Source organism: Manis pentadactyla, chromosome 9 (genome assembly GCF_030020395.1).
Source record: "Manis pentadactyla isolate mManPen7 chromosome 9, mManPen7.hap1, whole genome shotgun sequence".
NCBI lineage: Eukaryota > Metazoa > Chordata > Mammalia > Pholidota > Manidae > Manis > Manis pentadactyla.
This window is the reverse complement of record NC_080027.1, coordinates 49,317,698-49,342,519: the sequence shown is the minus strand read 5'-3', so window position 1 is coordinate 49,342,519 and position 24,822 is coordinate 49,317,698. Positions and strand designations below refer to the sequence as shown.

At 36.1% G+C, this 24,822-nt stretch overlaps 1 protein-coding gene across 2 annotated transcripts in view; it reads left to right on the top strand.

Moving 5' to 3' along the window:
• Positions 1–24,822, top strand: part of DENND5A (DENN domain containing 5A) — a 97,085-nt gene that overhangs the window by 7,818 nt on the left and 64,445 nt on the right. The window contains exons 2-4 of one of the 2 annotated variants that reach the window (XM_036930927.2): positions 19,671–19,742; positions 20,515–20,624; positions 22,329–22,986. In XM_036930927.2, coding sequence (XP_036786822.1) covers positions 19,671–19,742; positions 20,515–20,624; positions 22,329–22,986 — 840 coding nt within the window. The remainder of the gene's footprint in view (positions 1–19,670; positions 19,743–20,514; positions 20,625–22,328; positions 22,987–24,822) is intronic. The other variant, XM_036930928.2, reaches the window with a different exon arrangement.

Here is a 24,822-nt window from a genome sequence, read left to right as displayed (position 1 = left end):
TCGTAATGCCCCCTTTCTTTACCCCGCCCTTATCCTTCCTTTCCCTCCCATCCTCCCCAGTCCCTTTCCCTTTGGTAACTATTAGTCCTTTCTTGGGTTCTGTGATTCTGCTGCTGTTTTGTTCCTTCAGTTTTTCTTTGTTCTTATACTCCACATATGAGTGAAATCATTTGGTATTTGTCTTTCTCTACCTGGCTTATTTCACTGAGCATAATACATGCTTATTTATGTTCAAGAGATTTTTGCCTGTGCTTTCTTCTGTGAGTTTTATGGTTCCATGTCTTACATCTAGGTCTTTGATCCATTTTGAGTTTACTTTTGTGTATAGAGTTAGACAATAATACAGTTTCATTCTCTTACATGTAGCTGTCCAGTTTTGCCAACACCAGTTGTTGAAGAGGCTGTCTTTTCCCTATTGTATATCTATAGCTCCTTTATCATATATTAATTGGCCATATGTGTGTGGGTTTATATCTGGGCTCTCTATTCTGTCCCATTGATCGATGGGTCTGTTCTTGTGCCAGTAGCATAGTGTTTTGATTACTGTAGCTTTGTAGTATATTTTGAAATCATGGAATGTAATATCTCCAGCTTTGTTGTTCTTTCTCAGGATTGCTTTGTCTGTTCGGGGTCTTCTGTAGTTCCGTATGAATTTTAGGATTATTATTATTATTATTTTTAGCTGTTTAAAAATTTTTTTTTAATTTTTTAAATTTGATATCATTAATGTACAATTACTTGAACAACATTATGGTTACTAGACTCCCCTCATTATCAAGTCCCCCCCACATTAAGATTATTTTTCAATGTACTTTTAAACAGTTTTAAATTTTTTCAGCCCCACTTGAAATACAGTTTTTGTCTGGCATCACCAACAAAGTTAGAAAGGACTATTGGAACCCAGGTGTTTTATCCACTGTCTCAACACTGATTATTATTTTCAACTACAGATTTGGGAAAATTGAAGCAATGTGTAATCATTGAATAGCAGAGCTGTGACATGTCCTGTTTAATTGAGTTCCCAACTCACATTGCAGTAGAGAAGCTGTGTCAGGAGAGGAGCTAGGTCACTTACATTTTAAATTGTAGTTAAGGCTAGTTGTTATTTTATGTATATTTTTTTCTATCTCCCCACTCTTATCAGTTCTGGGAATGTTTTATTTTAGACCAAGTAGTTACTAGGGCTTTGTTTCTAAGAAGCTCCCTTTTTTATGTGGTTGTTTCAGGATGTTTAATGCTTTTTGTCTGAGGTCTGTTTTCTTTGGGGAAAAAAATGGTGGTTTGTATCTGCCAACCTCAGAAATCCCTTAGTGTAGCCTGCATTTTGCATCTTGTGTTGTAGTAGTTTTGGGGCTGGCTGTGACTTCTGGTTTACCATGTTCTTTTTTTTTTTTTTTTATTTGAAGTACAGTTGATACACAATATTTTGGTTTCAGGTGTACGACATAAGTAAATTGATAATTATATACATTATGAAATGTTCACCATGATAAGTGTAGTTACCATATGTCACCATACAAAGATGTTATATTATTGACTTTATTTCTGATACTGTATTTTCATCCCCATGACTTATTATTTTTATAACAGCGCAAGAGTAATGCCGAAAAGGCACTTCTCATGTTTATTGAGCAAATGGACCCAAACGTCCAAAGAATTCTGAGTAGGGGGTTGAACACATGATCAACACACAATCATTATCTGACCCTGAGCCATGACTTGTTTTATAATTGGAAGTTTGTACCTCTTTATCCCCATCACCTATTTTGCCCATTCCCTCAACCCCCTGTCCTATGGCAACCACCAGTTTTTTTCTCTGTGTTTGTGAGTCTATTTCTGTTTTGTTTGTTTGTTTGTTCATTTTTTTATTAGTTTATAGAATCTACATGTAAGTGAAATCATGCAGGGTTTACCACATTCTTTATAGTGAAAGGATATGGGAAGCAACACAGAAACTTTCAGGACTTTAAAGGAAGAAAGACTGAGGAGAAAATGATTTAGAAATACAATAGTCTCTCCTTGTCTGTGAGGGATACATCCTGACACCTCCAACAGGTGCCTGAAACTGCAGATAGTACTGAATTCTGTATATACTATGTTTTTTTCCTATACATACATACCTGTGATCAAGTTTAATTTATGAATTAGGCACATTAAGAGATTAGCAACAATAATAAAATTAGAACAATCATAACAATATACTGTAATTAGAGTTACATGAATGTGGTCTCTCAACATTTCTCATTGGATTGTGCATTCCCTTGTGATGATGTGAGATGATAAAACGCCTATGTGATGAGATGAAGTGAGGCGAATGACATAGGCAGTGTGGTGCAGATGAGGCTATTATTGACCTTTTGACCATTCATCAGAAGTAAAATCATCTGTCTGCTTCTGGACTAGAGTTGACCTCAGGTGGCAACTGTGGAAAGTGAAACCATGGATAAGGGGGACCTCTGTAATAATCACAAGTCGTAATTTCTAAGATAAATGGATAAGCCCAATTTGTAGCAAATTATATTTTCTTCATGGTGACTTTTGAGGAACAAAAGTTTTTAGTTATAATATAGTCTAATTTATCAGTTTTCTCTCTTTATGTTTGGTGCATTTTATGTTCTTTTGAAGACATCCATGCTTTTGCAGGGTCAGAATGATGTTCTGTGTTTCCTTGTAAAAGCTTTATTGTTTTACAGGTTTTGGGGATTTAGGATTTGGACATATGTTTTTTTGGGTCACCCTTTAACTCATCTCAGAGGGTTTAAAGGGTAGGTCTTGAATTTTTTGAAGTGTGAGCAAGAAACAGATATGTGTACAAGGGAGAGAGCCCAGGAAGAATGGTTATGGAGAAAAGAGACTAATATCACCAGTAGTCTATATTGTTACTACACTTGGTATTCAGAGATGCTGTAGGATTTTAGGATAAAAATGACTTAGGTCTAATTTGACTTGACAGAAGCCATGTACCTCAGACAGAGATCAAACTGCTGTGGTAGAACATTTTTATCTATAAAAAAAAAGTTTCTTTAGTGGTACCACAATGTTTGGAATAGATACGCTGTCATTGTTGGCGATAATCATCACTCTCATTGCTAGGCTTTGTATTTGTGCCGTATTCTTTTAAAATTGTCAATATAGGTCTCACAAGAAGAGAAGCAAAAGCTGGTTCAAATTTCCAATCTTATCCTTTTACAGAAGAAGAAAGTGTGGCTGGGAGGGTTCTGAGCAACTTGTCAGTTCTCACAGCTGGTTAGTGTCAGAGTTGCGACATGAATTTGGGATGTTGTTTTTTCCATGATATAGTAGACAAATCATGCAGATTGATAAAGAAGTAAAAATTTGTGAGAGAGAGATATATATGTAGCATATATAATATGTATATAAATATATATATTTATTCCCCCTCCCCCTCTTAAAGGTGGGTTCTGTACAGGGATAGTAAAACAGATAGTGTAGCCAAAAGGTTATATCTGTCATTTGGGTTTGAAGCCCAGCTCTTTTGTTTACTTTGTGTGATCCTGTATTTAAGTTTCTTGTCTTTAAAGTGGAGGAAATAGAATCTGTCTCATAAGGCTGTTGTAAGATTAGTTGAATTAATACATTAAATGGCTTGGAACTGTGCCTGGAACATCGCAAGTATCCATAATGTTTGCCATTACTAACATTTTTATTCTTAACTTTCAATAAAATTTTGACATTGATGGGAAGTGGGGATAGGGTAAATAGTACTACATACATTGTGTCATTTGGGCTTGTTAACAATCACATGAGGGAAGTTCTATTATTATTCCTATTTTATAGGTGAGGATAATTTGCCTAAGTTTATACAGCTAGTAAGTGGAAAGACTGGAATTCAAACTTAGATCTGTCAGAATCTAGAGTTTACTCTTTTTTTTAAAGCTTTATTTAAAATTTAAGTTTATAACATGTATTATAAATATAATAATTAATATAAATATTAATTTAAGTTTATTTTAAAATGAAGTTTAAAATTAAACCTTATTGAAATAAATAAATATATATATACACAGTGAAGTGCACATATCAAAGTGCAACTGTGTTATATTTTCACAAATGAGCATACTCATGTTGCCAGCACTAGAATTTTTCCTTATACCCCTTTAGTCACTGTTGCCCTCCCACCCACCAAAGTAACCACCGTTCTGGCTTCTAACAGCAGAGATTAATTTTGCCTGTCTTTGTACTTTATGTAAATATAACCATACAGTGTGTACTCTTTATCTTCAGATTCTTTTGTAACAGATTATGTATGAGATATTCATTCATACTGTTTTAGATTGTTCATTTTCATTGCTGTATAACTAGATTTCCATTGTGTTAATGGACCAGTTTATCTTCTACTTCTGCCATTGATGACATGTTGGTAGTTTCTAGATTTGAGTATTATGATAGTGATACATTATGAACATTCCTGTGTGTGCCTTCTTTGTGAATGTGGCCTTTAATCTGTTGACTTTTTACCTAGGAGTGGAATTGCTGGGTCATAGGTATACACTCGCCTTTAGTTGATACCGCCATGCTGTTTTCCACAGTGGTTATATCAATTTACATTCTTACCTGCAGTGCATGAGAGTATAGGTTGCTCCCTGTCCTCACCAACACTTGGCATTTTCCTTCCTTTGACTTCAGATACTCTGGTGGTTGTGTAGTGATATTGCATCACTTTGATTTGTATTTTCTGGATGACTAATGAAGGTGAGGATTTCTCAAAAGTTTATCAGACATTTGTATAACCTCTTTTTAGAAGTATTGAAGTCTTTTAACCACTTTTCTTTTAGATGGTCTTTTTTTTTTCTTATTAATTTAATGGAATTCTGTGTGTGTTTTAGATATGAATCTTTTTGTCAGTTATGTATATTGCAAATATCTATCTCCTTGTAATCTTGTGTTTCCTGGTCATTCTCTTCATGTTGACTTTTGAGGAACAAAAGTTTTTAATTATAATATAGTCCAGTTTGTCAGTTTCTCTCTTTATGTTTAGTGCCTTTTATATTCTGTTTAAGACATCTTTGCTATAGCAGGGTCAGAAAGGTGTTGAGTGTTTCCTTTATTGTTTTACTTCTCACATTTAGATCTGGAATCCCAGAGCTAATCTTAAACACTATGCTCTAATACCAGTCTGTCCTGCCTGAAAGAAGCTCCCCTACTTTGTGTTATGAGTGTGTGTGTGTGCCATTTTTCAGCATTCTGGAGTGAAAGAGAATCATTTCCATTGCTCTGACAGCTGGGCCTGAAGTACAACAAGGCTTTGATATGACAAGTACAGTGCTTTTAGTACCCATTTAGTGAGACAAATGTTAGTCTTTGTGCTTTGATTTAGTACCAGTTGGTAAAATTTTAGTGGTTAGGAAACTGTAAATAAAACAAAATGAAACAAAATAATTTATTACTGTAAGAAGACTTAAGGGTAAAGAAAATTTTTCTGTTTTTAAGAGTAATCTAACAGGAGGCTCCCAGATTCCTAAATCTATCTGTGCACTGGGGCAGAAGAGGCTGTTGGGTGCTCCCTTATTAAAAACTGTGGTTTGAAATTTGGATTTAAGGAGATGTCAGGGTTCTTGGTATAGCCATGTTGGCTGTTCTGGGCTCTGCTTTGGTTTGTTTTCTGTGAAGCAGATATATTGTCACTTTCATGCACTAGAGGCTTCTTTCTTGGGAAGCTGGGGAATTTTCAGGGCATTCTGTGTTTTGTTTTCATGGTTAAAGATGTAGAGTTGACTCTTGCATGTATGGGTGTCCTTTTGGGGAGGAAAGGAACTAATATTTGTTGAGTACCTCTTGTGTTCCATACAGGTATGTCTCATATGCTTTACATATGTTAACTCACTTAGTCACTCAATAGGCCTATTAAGTAGGTTTTATTATCCTCACATTACAGATGAGAAAACAGAGTTGTACAAGAGAAACCTTGGGCAGGTTTACTTAAAATTCAACAAGACGTGGAACTACTATTGAGTCTGGGTTTGCCTGTCTATAAGTCTTGTTTCTTCCACTACAGTGTATATACCACAGGATATGCTGCAGTACCTTCCTAGCTTCTTCTGCAGGAGAGGCTGTTTTGGATTTGTGAAGCCTCTCTGCATGGAGAACGACATACAGGCTTATTCAAGTGTGTTCATAAATTCCAGGAGGGATTGTTTTTGAATGATCACTTTTTATGCCTCTGTAGCATATAGCACTTAGCATAGAGCTGTGCACATAGTAGGAACTCATTCAAGATTGATTGATAAATTAAGTGTGGAATAATAGTGATAATAGCACAATGGCTGAATGTGGTGGGGTAGACAAGCTCTCTATCTCTTGGTGGCTGAGTGGAGAAAACATTACTCTGTGCTTGTATTTATAGCTTGTATTTGTTGAGAGGGTGTGAGTATGATCTGAGATTTTGGGTGAATTGTTTTGATTAAGTGTCTTGCACATTCAGTAAATATTTATGGGTTGATATGTTGAATTATGGGAATATTTTCACCTTGAGGGAGAATTAAAATTTTTGGCTTGCAAATTTTCTCTCTGGTAGCCAAGGTGTATTCATTTTCAGAATTCTTTAGTGTCATTTTGTAATAGATTGGCTAGTTTAGTTTTTGCTGCTGTGGTAAGAAGAACTGTGTTATAATTAGCATCTGTGTTTCCTCTAACAGTTTTATGGATTTGTTTTGAAGAACCTAAAAAAAAAAAAAAGAAAGAAAGAAACTTTCATTGTGTTAAATATTTCTTCAAGAAGGGTATTTGCTCTGAATGTGAAATCCCAAATAAACCACATTTGAAAAAAATATATCCAAGACTGAAATAGCCCCAGAAGCTATAACTACCTCATTGTCATAGTAATTTGTCTATAGATTGGAAAGGATAGAACTGAATTGGTAAGAGAAGACTGAAACCTAAGATCATTAAGCATTTATATGGGAACATTTAATTCCTCTTAATGAATTCAAGTCTCCTGACCCAGACAAAGTATAGTCCAGAGTTTTGAAAGAATTTTGGGATGAGATCATTTGGTCACTGTCAATAACCTTTAAGGAGTCATGTGGTTATCACAAAAGACATATTTTCAAGACTGAGAAAAAGATAAGAGATTGACATATTCCTAGTAAAAATCTAAAATGGTTTATTAAGGATACAGTGTGAGGATTTAGAAAAAGAAACTGATTTATTAAGAGGCAACATGGGCCTACTAAGAATATGTAGGTCAGATGAACCATATTTTCTTTTCTAAGAGAGTAGACTGATAGAAGAGGAGGAATAGCTGTCAGCTTCCATTTTTGGATTTGAAAATGTTTTGAAGGGAATGATTAGGATATGCATAGGGATAATAGATTTGAGGTGTATGATGAAACAGATGATGCAAAAGGAGAAGTCTGGAAAGGAGATAAGGCTTATACCAACACTAAAATGTAAGACTTAGTTGGCTACAGATTTGATTTGTGGCAAAAATGTGGTTTAGTTGACAGAAAATTGTGATTTTAGCTTGTGTTAATAGAGGTTGTCAAAAAAGAGAGTTGGATAGTCCCATTTTAAATAATGTCAGACCACACCTAGAGTATGGTTTCAGTTCTAAGAGTGAGGGTGGTTGAGGGAACTGAAAACCGTATCTTACAAACTGCTATCCAAGGAGCAGATTTGTTTCATGGTGAGTAAATGCCTCTGACAATAACTCTCACAGAGGAGTCTATAAGAACTTGGAGATGCAGAAATGGCAACATTGTTGGAATATCATAAACTTTGATAGCACTCACTTGAATAAATGTAGATGGCTAATTAGGCAAAGAACTGTATGAAAATCATTCTCAGTAGAGATTAACATCCACTAAAGAATGAAGGCATGAAAAGGCATGCCATATTTTAGGAACTACAAGTTTGTTAGTGTGGATAATGTGTAGAGGGAGAGAGGGGGTGGTAGGAGGTGAGACTGGGCAGTTGGCAGGAGCCTTACTGAAGGAGAAACTGGAACCCAGAAAGATAGATATGATTTGCAGAAGGCTTGGTATTGAATCAGGCCTAGAATTCCAGGCTTCTCACTTCCCTTTGAAGAGCTCTCCCTTTACTTCCTTTAGATATGGTTTAGGTTTTCTTCAAAAAGGACAGGGCATGCCTTCTGTTTCTGTAAGGGTTCTAAATAATCACACAGGACTATTTTTAGAGTCCTTAATAAGCTAAAGGATTTATCGGAAAAACTGTGACCTATAAGCAGTAGGTTGGAAGGGCATTAACATTCCCAGTTACAGTGTTGGATGTTACGGTTTTAACTTGTAGAACAGGCAGTGTATAGTCTAGGTCTTTCCATTTTACAATGCTATTTGCTTAAAAGAGAATTCTTTCTTTGCCTACTTCAAATGACAGATGCTAGAATGAACAGTTGCTAAAAATTGTTTATATCTAGACTCCTTAACCCAATTGTAATTAATGAGTGTTTTTAGTTTTCTTTCTTTTCTTACATATGTTGCTTTAATGGTTACATGTAATTTGCTGCCTTGATAATGTACCATACTATCCTCTCCTTAAGCATTTGCTTTTCTTTTTCTTGCAGTTGCAAATAGCTCTATTATGAGAAATAACTTGTAAAAAATGCTATTTGGGTGCTAGTTTAGTGGGTGTTATTTTTTTTTCTCATGTCTTTTGGGTGGAATTTTAGTGGATATATCAAATCAAAAGCTATGGATATTTTTTACAGCTTTTATGATGTCATGTTTTGTTGAGCTTCTTTCAAAGGTGTCACTTTTTGGGTTGGACTCTTTTCAATGTTTAATTTTCTGACTCCCATACCAAAGTTTTAAGGCATGTTAACAGTCTGGAGAAGAGGATAGTATTTTTTTGTTGTCTTCAAAAGAATTGAGTTTTCGTTGGAAACAGGTGGAAGGATGGAAATGAATTAATTGTAAATCTTGTCTTCAGTGATTTCACAGTTTAGTATGATACTGCTATTTAGCTTTGCTAGACAGTACATGTTACTAGATAGGAGAAAAGTTGCACATGTTGGCAGTGATTAGAGAAATCTGCACGATAAAGGTGGTATTTGAAAAAGGTCCTAAGTAAGGATAGGAAGGATTTAGACCAGGAGGATGTGAATGGGGATGGGTAAAAAGAGGGTGAGCAGAGAACTGTGGGGCATGTTTAGGCAGTATCAAGTCATCCTATTTGCCAGAACATATGCCATTCAGAGGACAGTAATGGAAACTAGGGTTAAAGAGTTGGGATAACAGGTAGAACAACCAAGGATATACAAGATAGACTGTATGAAAAATAGCAGGAGAAAGAAGAGAGAAGATGGTATTTGACTGTAATAGCTTAAAGACTGTCAGCTTCCATAATTGCCTCTATTAATAACTCAATTGCAGGAAAATTGCTACTGTTAAGTTGTTCTGTTAGGGTCCTCAGTTTAGCATTTAGCAGATGTAATGATTTTCTAGGAAAAGGAGGATTAGTGTTTGTAGGGCTGTTGATCTAAATGGAACTGATTCACTTGCAGAGTCTATCCAGGTATGAGAGCATGAGATGTGTAGATGATGCTGGACATTGAGAAGGTGGAGAGAAAAGAATTGATATGGCATTTGTTCCTTGGGATCTAAGAAGCTGTAGCTGTTCACCTGAAGCTTTGGCAACAATGATGGTTTTTGATCTTGGTTTTCTTCCAAGGACTGGTAGAAGGCCTTAGCCTCATGTCTGCATGTTCCTCTTACTAAGCTAACTTACTGGCATGTTGATACCTCCCCACCCTCCATTTTAGCCTCATATGTTACTCTCCCTAGATCTCCAGCATTCCAACACCAAGGGAAGTCTCTGAGGGACCATCTTTGTCCTGACTGCTGGAGGTGGGGTAGCTGAGAGATTGATGTTGCTTGGTGCTGTGAGAGGGTCCAGGAGATTTTAGGTGAAGGGAGAAGGAGGAGCTGTCTTATGGTCTGTGTGTGGGTTGGGGATACTGCTCTGTATTGTAGAGGAACCTGCTCTGTTATATGGCTTTTTAGCCTTCTGATGATGATTACTTACTCTTGGAGTTTTCCTTACACCAAAATTGTTCTCCTTGAGTGCTCTAAATTCTAAAGTTCTAAGACATCTACTCTAGTGTAGTAGATGAGAAGAACATCAGATAAGGTTGTCTGGAGCGTTTTCTAATCCCATTTTGTCCCATACTCATTGGATGACTTATCTCAGAGCAAGTTTCCTTATCTGTAAAATATCTCTCAGGGTTTTGATGAAGCTTAGTGAAATAATATATTTGAAAGTGGTTTCAGTGGATTCCAGGTAGTACATATATTCTTTCCTTTTACTTTTGCATCAAAGATTTCTCATTCCATTTTATACAGAGAGAGGAGGAAATGTGCAAAGAGTAGTGTGTGGATAATTATATGAAGCTTCTGTTTGTGAAATGCCACATTGACCTTTTGAGGAAGAATACTTTTAATTTTTTAAGACTTAAAGTAGGTAAATGGAAAACTCTGATAGCACGGGATTTGAGGAAAGGGTCTGTATTTTCTTCTTCAGAAACCTCAGCAAAAACACAGAGAAAAGGAGCAGTGGGTGAGGAGAAGTCTGGGAAAAGAGGTCATTGTTATCTTGAAATGTTACTTGTAAGGGGATACTATTTGACTCACTTGTGATAATCTAGAAAGGGAGACTAATGCTGCCTCAAGTTGGAAACTAAATCCAGAGTTTTAGTAGATTCTTCACTATAAGGGAGTGTTGGATAATGAATTTGACATAAATACTTTTTCCTCCCTGAAGGGATTTTAGTAACAAGACAGAGAATGATGGTATTCTTTTCACTGTCAGTGAGTAATGTAGCTGTGCAAATCCCTTTGCAGATGATGAGTCAGGATGCCTACAGTTGTTTTATAGCTTTGAGTTAAATTTAAATTTTGTTCATTTCAAATATTTTGAATATTTGTTTTCAAATATTTTGTTAATATTGCATAATTACTTCAGATTCATGTTTCTTTGGCTTAGTAGGAAAGCATGACATGTTAGTCTTCTAGTTTCATCTTTAAATTAGGTGAAAATAAACAAGAAGTTACTTTTTATAGCCTACATCCTTGTATTTTAATAGTGTTTAAGTCAACTATTGTTGCAGTATAGAAATCAGAAATTAAGTTAGTATTCTAAATTTTAGTTTAAAAAATCTCTTCTTTTCCTCTCAAGAAAAATGTGTTATTAAATTATATTTTTTAGTATAATTTCTTTATCATCGAGGTCATATATTGCTCACAGTAGGAAATTCAGAAAATACAGAAAAGTATAAAGAATAAATTAGCAATTTCCACCTTCCAGAAGTAATAAGACCATGTTTAGTATTTTGTGTATTTCTTTCCATAATTTTTTGTTTTTAATTATTTAAAAATACGGTATATTGCAAGCAAATTCTAATTGTTTGCAGTTTATAAGAAAGTTATGCCAAAGGTGCTTAGGAACATCTGTTTCTTTGCTGCTTTTATTAAAATGTTCTTTGTTCTGATTTAAATTTCTTGTATGATTTTTCTTACCATATGTCATTTTATTTTTTGAGGTAGGTAGGACACAGTCACAAATTTTTTAAAAACCCACCATCTCTCTTCAGGCTGTCGTAAGCTCTGTAGAGTAAGATGTCAGGTTTCATCAGAAGTCACATTCATGGAGCACTTTAACTGTGTCCCTATTTTCTTTCTTTCCTTTTATTTCTACATGAAGATATCCAGTCAGGAAAACTGTGTTAATCTACTTCATTACTCTACATTTCTTCTTTTTGAGATTTGCAACATCTACAAAGTTCATTTTGTTATAGGAGTCTGCTATGGTTTATCCCTTGGGTGAAACCTGTAATGGATACCTTAAAATTGTGTTTTATGGGAGTTCTTGGTTCACAAAATCCCTTTGAGAATCTGAACAAGTTGTAGGTGCTGCCCTAGCTCCATCAGTCTGAACAGTTTGATGACTTGCTAGGCCTACTGCACAGCTGATACCTTAGGATGTCCCTTTACTTTATCTTGGAGTTACCCTCTGCCTCTCTCTTGTGATGATCTAGTTTCCTGCATCCCATATGTACATCTTTCTTGGTTAATTCCAGTTTTGGCAGAGCACCTTTTAGATTTCCATAAGCTTGTTGTCTGTCTTTTTAAGAACTTTATTGAGATACAATTTACGTACCATAAAGTTACTCTGTATCCCTCCACTGAAGACAACTATAAATCTACTTTTTATCTCTATAGATTTGCTTACTCTGGACATTTTGTTTAAATGGCACATACTTTTTGAAACCCTTTAAATAATAAGCTTATTTTAGAAGGTTTAGATTTACAGAAGAGCTGCAAAGTTAGTACAGGGAGTTCTCATATACTCCATACCCAGTTTCTCCTAATAGTAACATTTAAAAAGAAATTGAAGTATTGATATTCAATCTTATGTTGGTTTCAAATATATACAACACAGTGGTTCAACAGTTACCCATATTATTAAATCCTCACCCTCTAGTGGGGTCACTATCTGTCAACATAGTAAAATGTTACAGAATCATTAACTGTATTTTCCATGCTGTACTACCATCCCTGTGATGAATCTATATTGTAATTGCAAATTATTGTGTCCCTTTATCCCCTCTTCCACCACTCTCCCCAGCCCCTCCCCCTTTGTAACTACTAGTCCCTTCTCTGTGTCTGTGAGTCTACTGCTATTTTTTTTTCTTCTGTTTTGCTTTGTTTTTATACTCCACAAATAAGTGAAATCATTTGATATTTGCCTTTCTCCACCTGGCTTATTTCACTGAACATAATGCCATCTAGATCCATCTATGTTATTGCAAATGGGAGGATATCTTCTTTTTATGGCTGAATAATATTTCATTGTGTATATGTACTTTATCTTCTTTATCATTCATTTGTTATGGACACTTAGGTTGCTTCCATATCTTGGTAATTGCAAATAGTGAAGTGATAAACATAGGGGTACACATGTCTCTTTGAATCAGGGATCTTGTTTTCTTTGGGTAAATTCCTCGGAGTGGAATTCCTGGGTCAAATAATATTTCTGTTTTTAGGCTTTTGAGGAACCTTCATACTGCCTTCCACAGTAGTTGCACCAATTTGCAGTCCTACCAACAATGTAGGAGTGTTTCCCTTTCTCCACATCCTTGCCAGCATTTGTTGTTTCTTGCCTTTTGGATGTTGGCCATCCTAACTGGTGTGAGGTGATATCTCACTGTGGTTTTAATTTGCATTTCTGTGATGATTAGTGATGTGGAGCATCTTTTCATGTGCCTGTTAGCCATTTGTATTTCTTTTTTAGAGAAGTGTCTGTTCAGGTCCTTTGCCCATTTTTTGATTGGATTGTTTGTTTTTTGGGTGTTGTGGTGTATGAGTTCTTTATACATTTTGGATGTGAACCCCTTATCAGATGAGTCATTTACAAATATATTCTCCCATATGTGGGATGCCTTTTTGTTCTGCTGATGGTGTCCTTTGTTGTACAGAAGCTTTTCAACTTGATGTAGTCCCACTTGTTGATTTTTAATTTTGTTTCCCTTCCCTGAGGAGATGTGTCCAGGAAATGTTGCTCATGCTTATGTTCAAGAGATTTTTGCCTATGTTTTCTTCTAAGAGTTTTTTGGTTTCATGCCTTGCATTCAGGTCTTTGATCCATTTTGAGTTTACTTTTGTGTATGGAGTTAGACAATAATACAGTTCATTCTTTTACATGTAGTTATCCAGTTTTCCCAGCACCAGTTGTTGAAGAGGCTGTCTTTTCCCCATTGTATATCCATGACTCCTTTATCATCTGTTGATTGGCCATATATATGTGGTTTTTATATCTCGGCTCTCTATTCTGTTTCATTGATCTATTCCATTGGGTCTGTTCTTGTGCCAGTACCAAATTGCTTTGATTACTGTGACTTTGTAGTATAGTTTGAAATCATGGAGTGTAATACCTCCAGCTTTGTTGTTCTTTCTCAGGATTGCTTTGGCTATTTGGGGTCTTTTGTGGTTCCATACGAATTTTAGAACTATTTGTTTTAGTTCATTGAAGAATGCTGTTGGAATTGTGGTAGGTATTGCATTGAATCTGTAGATTACTTTGGGCAGGATGGCCATTTTAACAGTATTAATTCTTCCTGTCCAAGAGCATGAGATGTATTTCCATTTATTGGTGTCATCTATAATTTCTCTTGTGAATGTCATAGTTTTCAGAGTAAAAGTCTTTCACCTCCTTGGTTAGGTTTATTCCTAGGTATTTTATTATTTTTGATGCGATTGTAAATGGAGTTGTTTTCCTGATTTCTTTTTCTGCTAGTTCAATGTTAGTATATAGGAATGTGACAGATTTCTGCTTATTAATTTTGTATAATAGTAACATCTTATATTAGTATGGTGCATTTGTCTCAATGAGCAATATTGTTACATTATTTTAATTAAAGATTGGATCTGCTTTTATCCACAGTACTGGATATTTGGAGAGCACTTTGAATTTAGAAATGCATGCCCTTCATTTCTGGAAATTTTGTTGAATTATTTTATTGATAATATCTTCCCCTTTGTTTTCTCCTTTCTCTCTTTATGGAATGCAACTATTTGGGTATTAGACTTCCCAGATTGACTTTATACTTTATTCAGATTTCCTTAGCTTTTGCTTAATACTCTTTCTGTTCCAGGATTCTTCTCAGGATACCACAGTACAGTGAGTTGTTATGTCACTTTAAGCTCCTTTTTGCTGTAACAATTTCTCAGACTTTCCTTTTTTATGACTCTGACAGTTTTGAAAATACTGGTTAGCTATTTTGTAGAATGTCCTTCGGTTGAGATGTGTCTAATGTTTTTCTCATAATTAGACTGGGGTTATGGTTTTTGAGAGGAAGACTACAAAGGTAAAGTGCCATTCTAATCATATTGTATCAAGGCTACATACATTCTGTCAACATGAGTTACAGCTGTTAATATTAATCGTAATCACCTGGTATGTTTGTCCAGTTTCTCCAGTGTAAAGTTATTCTTTTTTCCTATGAGTAGTTCCTACTTAAAGAGTGGGGAATTACTTTTCACTTCTTTGAGAGCAGAGTATCTACATAAATTATTTGGAATTCTTATGTACAGGAGATTTGTCTATGCTATTTATTTATTTAATCATTTATTTATATTAATATTCATGGATTTTTAAAACTACTTTGCGTTATAATTCAATTTCTTTGTTTGTTCAAATTATTCTAGTTTTGACTATTGGAAGATGCCAAAGATCATTGTGGGGTTTTTTTGAGTACTTCCTTACTTTCTAGCATTACAAGATGCTCTAGGTTCCTGCTGTATATTTTTTGCTCCAGTTAAAGAACCAGGCATTTCTCTAAGCAGCCCTCGTTCTTCTTATTGGAGAACCATATTAGAAACCACAATCTGATTGCTAGATGTGCTTATTGTTCCTTCTAGGCCCTGTGATAGAGCTTTTGAAGTTTTTTTTCCTGCATAATTTTCTGTTTCCTCAAAGTTGCATTGATTGATTGATGGGCAAAAGGTTTCTTTGTCTAATCTTAGTCTTTTCCCAAATGCTTCATGATCTCTGGCAGTTTACATTTCAGAATAATGCACCAAGAAGCTAATTGGAAGCTCTGTGTTTATATAGGTGAGGTCTGGTTACAGAAAATTACAGTGTGTCTGGAGGCATAGTTTCTCCCCTGTATCATCAGCATCTCAAGGTCTTTTGGAGAGGGGACTACTCAGATAAAAGCCTCCTCCAAATCTCTGCCTTGAGGTCAACTTGCTGCCAGCCAAATATTGGAAAAGCATTGGGGTCTAAATATTCAGAGTTCATAGTTGTCTGCAAGAGAGTTGGTCTCATAGGAGCTGCTTTAACGTGACTGGAAGCAGAACCTCTATCATTCTAGATTCAATTTTTTTCAGTTGTAGTTTCACAGATATTTAAGTTATCCTCCCCATTCCCTCCAAGGAACCAGATATAAAAGTGCCCTTAGCTCTTTTTTTTTTAAACTTCAAATTTTATGTAAAGCTTCGTAAGTGTATCTCAGCAATGATTACTGATTAAGTTGAGAAATAGAAATATGCCTTTTATTTGGTGTATCTATTCCAAAACATAGATTTAACAAATGTGTCCCAGAGCAGTTTCCTAGGAAATGATTATTACTTTTATTTTGCTTGAATCTAAGCTAACATTGTGTTCTGGAGAAGCTTTGCATAGTTCAATGTAAACCAGGTGGAGATTTGACCATATTGGATCTTTCTCAGGTAGTTCTTTTCATATCTGCTCTACCATTTTCAGAACTATCACCATTTTCCACTGATGTAATACATTTACTATGAGTGGGCAACTTTGAGAATTTCGTGAACATTTTCAGATGACTTCAGACAAATTTTAAGAATTATTTCTTTTTAAACTTGTTCATGTGTCTGTGTACATTTAAAGAGTTTTGCATCCAGTCAGCATAGACTTCTCATGATAGAAATAGAGAAAATAATGCTGTCCTAATTTCAGCATCACCCTAGAAAGCAGTTAGTAGGGCATATATTTTATTTTAGACTGTATGAAAACCACCCATTTAGGTTAATCTGTAAGTGGTCAACTGTTTCCTGCCCAAATTAGGAGAAACACTTAGAGCTGTGGTTTCTAATTTTTTTGGGTCAAAAGACCCTTTGAGAATCTGATGAGAATTGTGTTTTCTGCCCAGAAAAATGCACATAGCTTCATACAAAATTTTCTAAGTCATTTCAGAGAGTTCAGGGGTTCCTTCATAGCATCTGAAGGTAAACATCCCTCATTTGGGGTTGTTCACATCAAGGTAGTAACAACGGGCTGACAGCAGTACAAATGTCTGTTTCTTGATTGGTCAAAGCAGAGTAAGTAAACAAAGAACCTATTAGAAGTACTTGTAAGGCATTCAGGCTTAAAAAAAAAATCTGTTATAGTTATCTGAATCATACTTCCCTGGGGCAGATTGACAAAAATAGACTGTCTAGTTGACCAGTATTTAAGTTGCTCTTAGAAATGGGCCTTAGTTCTGATAGACAGACCTGCAGAATGTGTGCCCTGTATGTGTTGGGCAAATAATTCGTTGTTGTTTTCTGAGACAATAGGACAGTTGTGGTTGTGATGTCATATTTCTAATATTGTTTGGATTTCCAAAGATCTAAATAATTGAGGATTTAAAGGACTTGTGACACATGTCTGGGTTTTGGGGGGGTAGAGCTATGTAGGTGTTCCTGAGTCATTAAGTCTCTACTGCTTATTCTCAAAATTTAGCCCTCAGTAAATTATGAAAGATTGAATTATTTTAATAAAAAGAGCTTATCTTTGTGAATCCCCTTCCTCTATTACTTTTCTGACACTCTATAGGGTGTCTGTAGTGAACATGATTTGTTCTTAGGGACCCTCATACCTCTTCTATATATAAATACATTTCCTCTTGCAGTGAGGATACTTTGCTTCTGCTACTAGTCCAGTCTAATACACAGAAGGATTTTTGTTTGAGATTGGCTCACTCTGACTCTCAGCAGTGCCTTTACTCAGAACCTGACTCTTTTTTTTTTGTTAAGGTATCATTGATATATACTGTTATGAAGGTTTCACATGAAAAACATTGTGGTTACTACATTCACTCATATTATCAAGTCTCCCCCATACCCCATTGAAGTCACTGTCCATCAGTGTACTAAGATGCCACGGAGTCACTACTTGCCTTCTCTGTGCTACGCTTGTCTTTCCCGTGACCCCCCCCACACCATGTGTACCAATCATAATACCCCTCAATCCCCTTCTCCCTCCCTCCCCACTCTCTCCACCCCCTACCACCTTCCCACTTTGGTAACCGCTAGTCCCTTCTTGGAGTCTGTGAGTCTGCTGCTGTTTTTCAGAACCTGACTCTTTAAGACTTCTTTACTCAGCTTATTTAAAGAAAGTACAGGAGGTAGAGAGGTGCTGGTGGGGACAAAGGAGCTAAGAACCAGTTTTCCCTATGACTCATAGCCTCCCCCTCCTCTTTTACCCCAGCTCAGCTAGTCCTGCTTACTTCTGGCTTTATCTCACTCGTTGTTTAAAATTCTCCCCTTAAAGAGTCCTCTGTTCCATTCTTGAATGCTCATCATGTCTTAGGGACACCTCATAGCCATCTAAGGACAATATCTTTCTCTAAAGGCTTTCATGTAGGACAGTGTTAACTGCACTGATTCCTGTATATGTTAAAAAATTTTGTGGTTTTTACTGAGGGGATTTTCTAGCCTAGTAAGGAAGAAATGAGCAAACTAACAACTAAAAGAAAGAAGCTTAGGAGAAAGAAATGGTTATCTTCTCTCAAAACGGAAAGCAGTTTAAAAATACATTCTGAGAATCCCAGACTGTAGACAAGATCATTATGTCAGCTGCTTGCTGTTTTATTACTTTGTACAGTAAGTGCACACTTGCCATGGGTGGGCTCTTTGCAGGCATTACTGAGCGCTCTGAGAAGAGCTGTACATAGCTGTAAGGCTTTGTTGCTACTGCTATTACCAGCTGCTTGCTGATTTTGTCAGTCTTCTTTAGTGAATATTACCAAATGTATTTTGAGAGATGAAATTTGCTGGCAAAGAGTTTCAGAAAAATCAGTTTGGAAGAAGAAATCAGAAAATGAGAGGAGCTGAAAATGTGGTACTTGCTTTACTAATACAAGGTTAGGTCTTGTCAGAAGTTGAAAATTATGACTAAGTGAGCTTCTTGTCATGATGATGGACAAATATTGAGAGAAAATGGAAGTGAAGGTTTTAGTTATAAAAACAATGACTTTCTGACTAGAATCATTATTTGTTTCCGGAACAGGTACCTTATAATTATTATAAATTTCTCTTTTTTAGAAACTTTTGAGATGTCTCCGGGATGATTTAGAGTGAAGGACTATCTGACTTTAAGTTCATCCCAATCCTGTGTTGGTGAAGAATGTGTCTTCCTTAATAATCACCAGCCCCTTTTGGGTTCCAAATCAACTTAGGAGAACTATTGTTGGAACAGCGTATACTCTATGAGACAGAGCACATGTACATGATCTTGTACAAGCATGCTCTGAATGGTTAGACCACATCAACTGAAGAGCTGGAGCCTCCCAGATAACCTCCCTGTGAAATGGTTATTTGTTTTTGATATACATTTGACAGTAAGGTCCTTCATTTGGTTTCTCTCTGTCCCCCACAGTACCTAAGGCCCATGTCTAACATGAAAACTCAATGAATAGGTATAGAGTTCAGTTAACTTGATCTTGGTCATGTTTCTGATGTATTTTTTCCATGATTCCTACTAAATTTATTTGTTTGAAATATTTTGGTGCATTTAATTTGTCCCCCACTCCCTAACCCCTTAGGAAAAGAAAAGCATTTTTTGGGGCAGTATAGTTTTGGATAAAGCAATAGTGATGTTATAGTAATTTGATACCTGTTGAGCTCTTCATCTCATTGTACTGTACTATAATGTTTTTCAAACTGATTTGTGACCATTAGTAGGTCTGCAATTAGTATGTTTGATTTTAATTATACAGAGTAGAACTTATGAGAGGATATCATACATAGTAAGGGTAAGTATTTTGTGAAATTTTTGTTCTAGGTAAATTTATATATACATTGTGTGTATTGCTTCATGATGTAAAATTTCATATGGGACTCATGGTCAAAAAAGTTTGAATAACATTGCTCATTGCTTTATTGTAATATTCTGTTATTTCATTTATCATATAGCATTATGCCAGTACATACAGGCTTCTAAAGCCAGGGATGGTGCCAGCCCATTCATTTCCAGTACTACTGAAGGTAAAAACAAAACAAACTTGAGAACACCCAAAGCTTTCTGGTGGCTCTTAACATATGTCTCTCCAGTGGCATTTTGTGCCCTTTGACCTTTCAACTTTCTTGTGCCTTTTTTTTTGACCAGTAGAATTTTTACATTTGCATCCCTCTAGGTGGTGGGTTCTTTGGTTCTTCCTCTTTTCATTTTAATGTCCTTATTTCAGTATATTCTCATGTTTTCAGGAGGGGAAGGGGGAAACAAGGGAGGTTTTTAGAAATTTCAAGTGATTCTGAGTGGACGAAATAGCTCATTAGATTTACTCTGAAGTCTGCTTTCTTAATGTTCATTATTCTATTAGTCCCTTTATATTTGTCAGAGATCATAGAAATACATACTTTATTCCGAATTTAAAATTACTTATGTTTCTGTGATATTATCAGTTGACTTTAAGCAAGCTAAATGTGGCTTTCAGGAAAAAAAGATGGATATAATCCTTCATCATTCCTTGTACTTTCTCCCCTCTCTCCCAAGATTTAACTATTGGGTGTGTAGTAATAATTTCATTTTCAAGAAAAGAAAAGATAGCTAGTGGTGTCCAAATTAACCATGCTAAACTTTTTTCAGCTTCTTTACTTACCTAATAACTTTGATACCTTTCCTGTTCTTAGATGGTTGGCATACTAACCCCTTTGCCTTTATTTCTATACTTTGCTGGACTGCCAAGCTCAGACATTCATAACCTTGCGATTTTAAGGGACTTCACGGAGATGATTTGCTTCATTCTTTTTCTTACAGGAGAAAATTTTGAGCAGACACCATTGAGGCGAACATTCAAGTCTAAGGTACTTGCCCGATATCCTGAGAATGTAGAATGGAATCCCTTTGACCAAGATGCAGTGGGAATGGTTAGTATTTGTTAGTTACAAATATGAGATAATTTACAGAGTAATTTATAGTGGGACTGTGAGTCTGGACTGTGGTAGCACTGGTCCTACCAAGTATCGATAACTTTTCAAAAGTGGTTGTATGCATATTATTCATGACTGCATTTTGACCAGTATATCAGATACTCAGAATATATCAAATACACTAAAAGTAACAGTTTGTTTCTTTGTGCCATACAAGTTATAGTAAGGGGTCAGTGAACTTTTAGTGGTACTGAGCTTTTGGTTGTTTATTGCATTGAGATCACATGATGGGTGAGGTTTAAATCATTTCCTCTCAGTCTGTGTTGTATATATCCGAGTAATATGGCAGAAATGGGTATTTTTGTTTCATAGTAATTTTAGATAGGACAGCATTTTAAATCTCATCTAGAGGAGTGCTACTATGACTAAGCTAATCTTACAGAGGATTTGCCTTGTGCTAGATACTGTGATAAGTATTTTGCATGAATTAACTCAATTAATCCTCACAATACCCCTTATGTAGATAATACTAAATAAGAAAATACAGACACACACACACACACACACACATTTTACAAATGAGGAAACTGAGATCCAAAGAGGTTAAGTAATGTGTTCAAGGTCACACAGCTAAGAAGCATTTGAGCTGGAGTTTGAACACCATAATCTGGCGCCAGAGCTCAGTTGTCAACCTCAACCACATTTTTGTACTGCCATTATTAATTCTTAATAGCATTTTATAGTTTTTAGGATGGTATTGTATAATATATGACATAACCCTATGAAGTAGACAAAAGCAAACTGTATTATCTTTATTTCACAGATGAGGAAACTGAGTCATAGAGAGCCTCAAGTTTTTTGACTCCTAATTCAGTGCTTATTTCAGTATGCTATATGTCAGAAACACCTAGACACACCTATTCTTTGGAAAGTCAGGTTCAAGGCTAATGGATATAATATAATGTAGGTCCTTGTATTTGTTAACACAGGTAGTAGTTAATTTGTACAGCCAGGTTTGTGTAAAACTGGAAAACAAAGACTGACTGACTCAGGTCAGTTTGATTAGCTATCCATGTTCCTTTATCTGAGTTAAAGTAAAAAAAAATGCAGCTCTATCCTGATTATGTCATCTCCCTACTTTATATGAAATGTGCATCCTTTTTTCTATGAAAAGAGGAGGTTTTATTGATAGACTTTTGTATGATTATAAGAGTCTAAAACTTTATTTTAGGTATAAAGTTGCATCTGTCTGTTTTTTAGATGCATTTCTAGCATCATCTTCTAATACATGCTGTCATGCTCAACTACCTATTTAAATTCTCCAAGCTTTCTTTTATGTCCTTATCTTTTGTTCATTTTCTTCCTGTCCTTGAAATACTCTTCTTTCCCTTGTCTTCCTGATGAATTCTAGTGTAACCATGTCTGTGAAGCCTTTTCTGATGTTCCCAGGCTGAGTTGTGTATTCTGTGTTCCCCACGCACTTTGTATGTACTTCTGTGAAGTCCTGACAGCTACATTATAATTTTATTTTCTGTATGTCTCAGAATGAGAGATCTTTAGGGCAGATATTTTTCTGTGATCTTGATATCCCAAACAGTCAGCACAGTAGATGATCCATAAGTAAACAAACAGTAAAGGTATTTGTAAAAGAGGATCAGCAGTGAATGTTCTCACCACTTGTTTCCTTATTGTCTTTTGTAGCTATGCATGCCCAAAGGGCTGGCATTCAAGACCCAGGCCGATCCCAGGGAGCCCCAGTTCCATGCTTTTATTATCACAAGGGAGGATGGCTCTCGGACATTTGGGTTTGCTCTCACGTTTTATGAGGAGGTGACTAGCAAGCAGATCTGCAGTGCAATGCAGACTCTCTACCACATGCATAATGCTGAATGTGATGTCCTACATGCTCCGCCTGCTGATGGCCGAGACCACGGTGGCATGGAGGACGGTGAAAGCACTCCTGGGACCAAGCTGCAACGCTTCAACTCCTACGACATTAGCCGGGACACTCTCTATGTCTCTAAGTGCATCTGCCTCATCACGCCCATGTCTTTCATGAAAGCATGTCAGAGTGTGCTGGAACAGCTTCACCAGGCAGTCACTTCCCCTCAGCCCCCTCCACTGCCCCTTGAGAGCTACATATACAACGTACTCTACGAGGTGCCACTCCCACCTCCTGGCCGGTCTTTGAAGTTTTCTGGAGTCTATGGTCAAATAATCTGCCAGAGACCAAGTACCAATGAGCTTCCCCTATTTGACTTTCCTGTCAAAGAAGTCTTCGAATTGCTTGGGGTGGAGAATGTATTTCAACTTTTTACTTGTGCTCTTCTGGAGTTTCAAATCCTGCTCTACTCACAGCGTAAGTCAGTGCTTACTCGAGCTCTCTCCCAGGATAGGACCTCCCTTCTTTCCATATCAGATACAATGGGGCTGACTGTAAAGGTCAAGTGCTGTTACAGTTTGAGAAAACCCAGATCCTTTGCAAGTAGGTGGTCAATGGCAAGCTGATGGAACATGAGAGGGTTACCCTTTCTAATTGGCTGTCATCATGGCTATTTGCTGGACACTCCAGTCTGGGAAGGGAAGTCTGCTTCCTGGTATCCCTTCTGTCTGACGCTGAAAAGAGGGGTAGGAGGTGAAGGCCATGGGAAGCTGACTTTCCATCATTCTGTAGTTACTTCTACCCCTTCTGAAGCTTGATAATAAAAATTGAGGACAAACGATCATTCTTCATATATTTGAAAAAATAACATTTGAGAAAATGAGAATGTATTGCTTTGTTCTGTTGTTTTTTATAACTGAGAGGTAACTGAATGTGAGCAGCAAATTTGGACAACATAGTGTAGATCAGAAGGAAACATGTTTATTTAGTGAGCCAGACAATAACATAAAATTATTCATTCACAACATATTTATTGAGAGCCTGCTGTGTGCCTGAAATTGTTCTAAGGATTAGACATAAAGTGGTGGACAAAACATAAAAATCCTTCCTGTAGTGGAACTTATAATTTAGTGGGGAAAAAGAGGTGATTTATTATATAAATAAAACAGTATGTAAGGTGGTAATAAGGTTTGTGGAGAAAACCAATACAAGGATGAGGATGGTATTTGGAGAAGGGAAGTTCCAATTTTCAGTAGTGTGATTAGTTTAGGTCTCTTGAGTGATGCATGTTAATATCTGTAGGAAAAGTATTCCAGGCACAGGAAGTATAAAGGTTTTGAGACAAGAATGTGTTTGCTGTGTTAAGAGCAATGAGGAAGTTGGGTAGATATAATGGAGTGAGAGAGCAGGAGTGTAGTAGCAGATGTGTTAGACACTAATAGGATGCCAGATTGTAGAGTCGCGTAGGATGTTGTAAGGACTTTGTTACACTGAGATGCATAGTCATTGGAGGTTTTATATTTTTTAACTTTTGTTCTGAACTAATTTCCAGCTTTTGGAAAGTGCAAGAAATCTTCAAAGAACTCTTGTATGCTGCCCCACAATTGGCCAGTTGTTAACATTTGGCCACATTAGTTTTATCTTTCTCTGTGTATGTGTGTGAACATAACTGAACCACTGAGAATCAGTGCCGACACCATTTTTAGTCCATAAGAACAAGAACTTTTTTTACATAACCATAGTATGATTATCAAATTTAGGAAGTTCAACATTGATTCAGTACTGTATTCAAGTTTCACCATTGTCCATTAATGTCTTTTATGATCTAGGCCAGTAAAAGTGCATTATTTTTAGTTGTCAGTTCCTCGTCTTTCATGACATTGACATTTTTGAAGAGTACCTGCAAGGTGTTTTGTAGAATGTCCTTTAATTGAAGTTTGTCTTATGTTTCCTCATTATTAAATTCAAGTTACAAATTTTTGACAGAACCAATGTGACTCTTTTAGTGCATTATATCAGGATACATAATATGTATTTTTGTCATTACAGGAGGCATATGATGTCAGTTTGTCCCATTTTTGGTAAATGTTAATTTGATCATTTGGTTAAGATGATGTCTACCAAATTTCTTAACTAGAAAGTCACCCTTTTTCCCTTTGTAATTAATAAGTAATTTGTGGGGAGATACTTTGGAACTCTGTAACTGTACTGTTGCTCTTCAAAGTTTTGCCTAATAACTTTAACATCCACTGATGATTCTAGTCTGAATCAGTTACTACTATGATAGTTACAAAATGGTGATTTTCTAAGTCC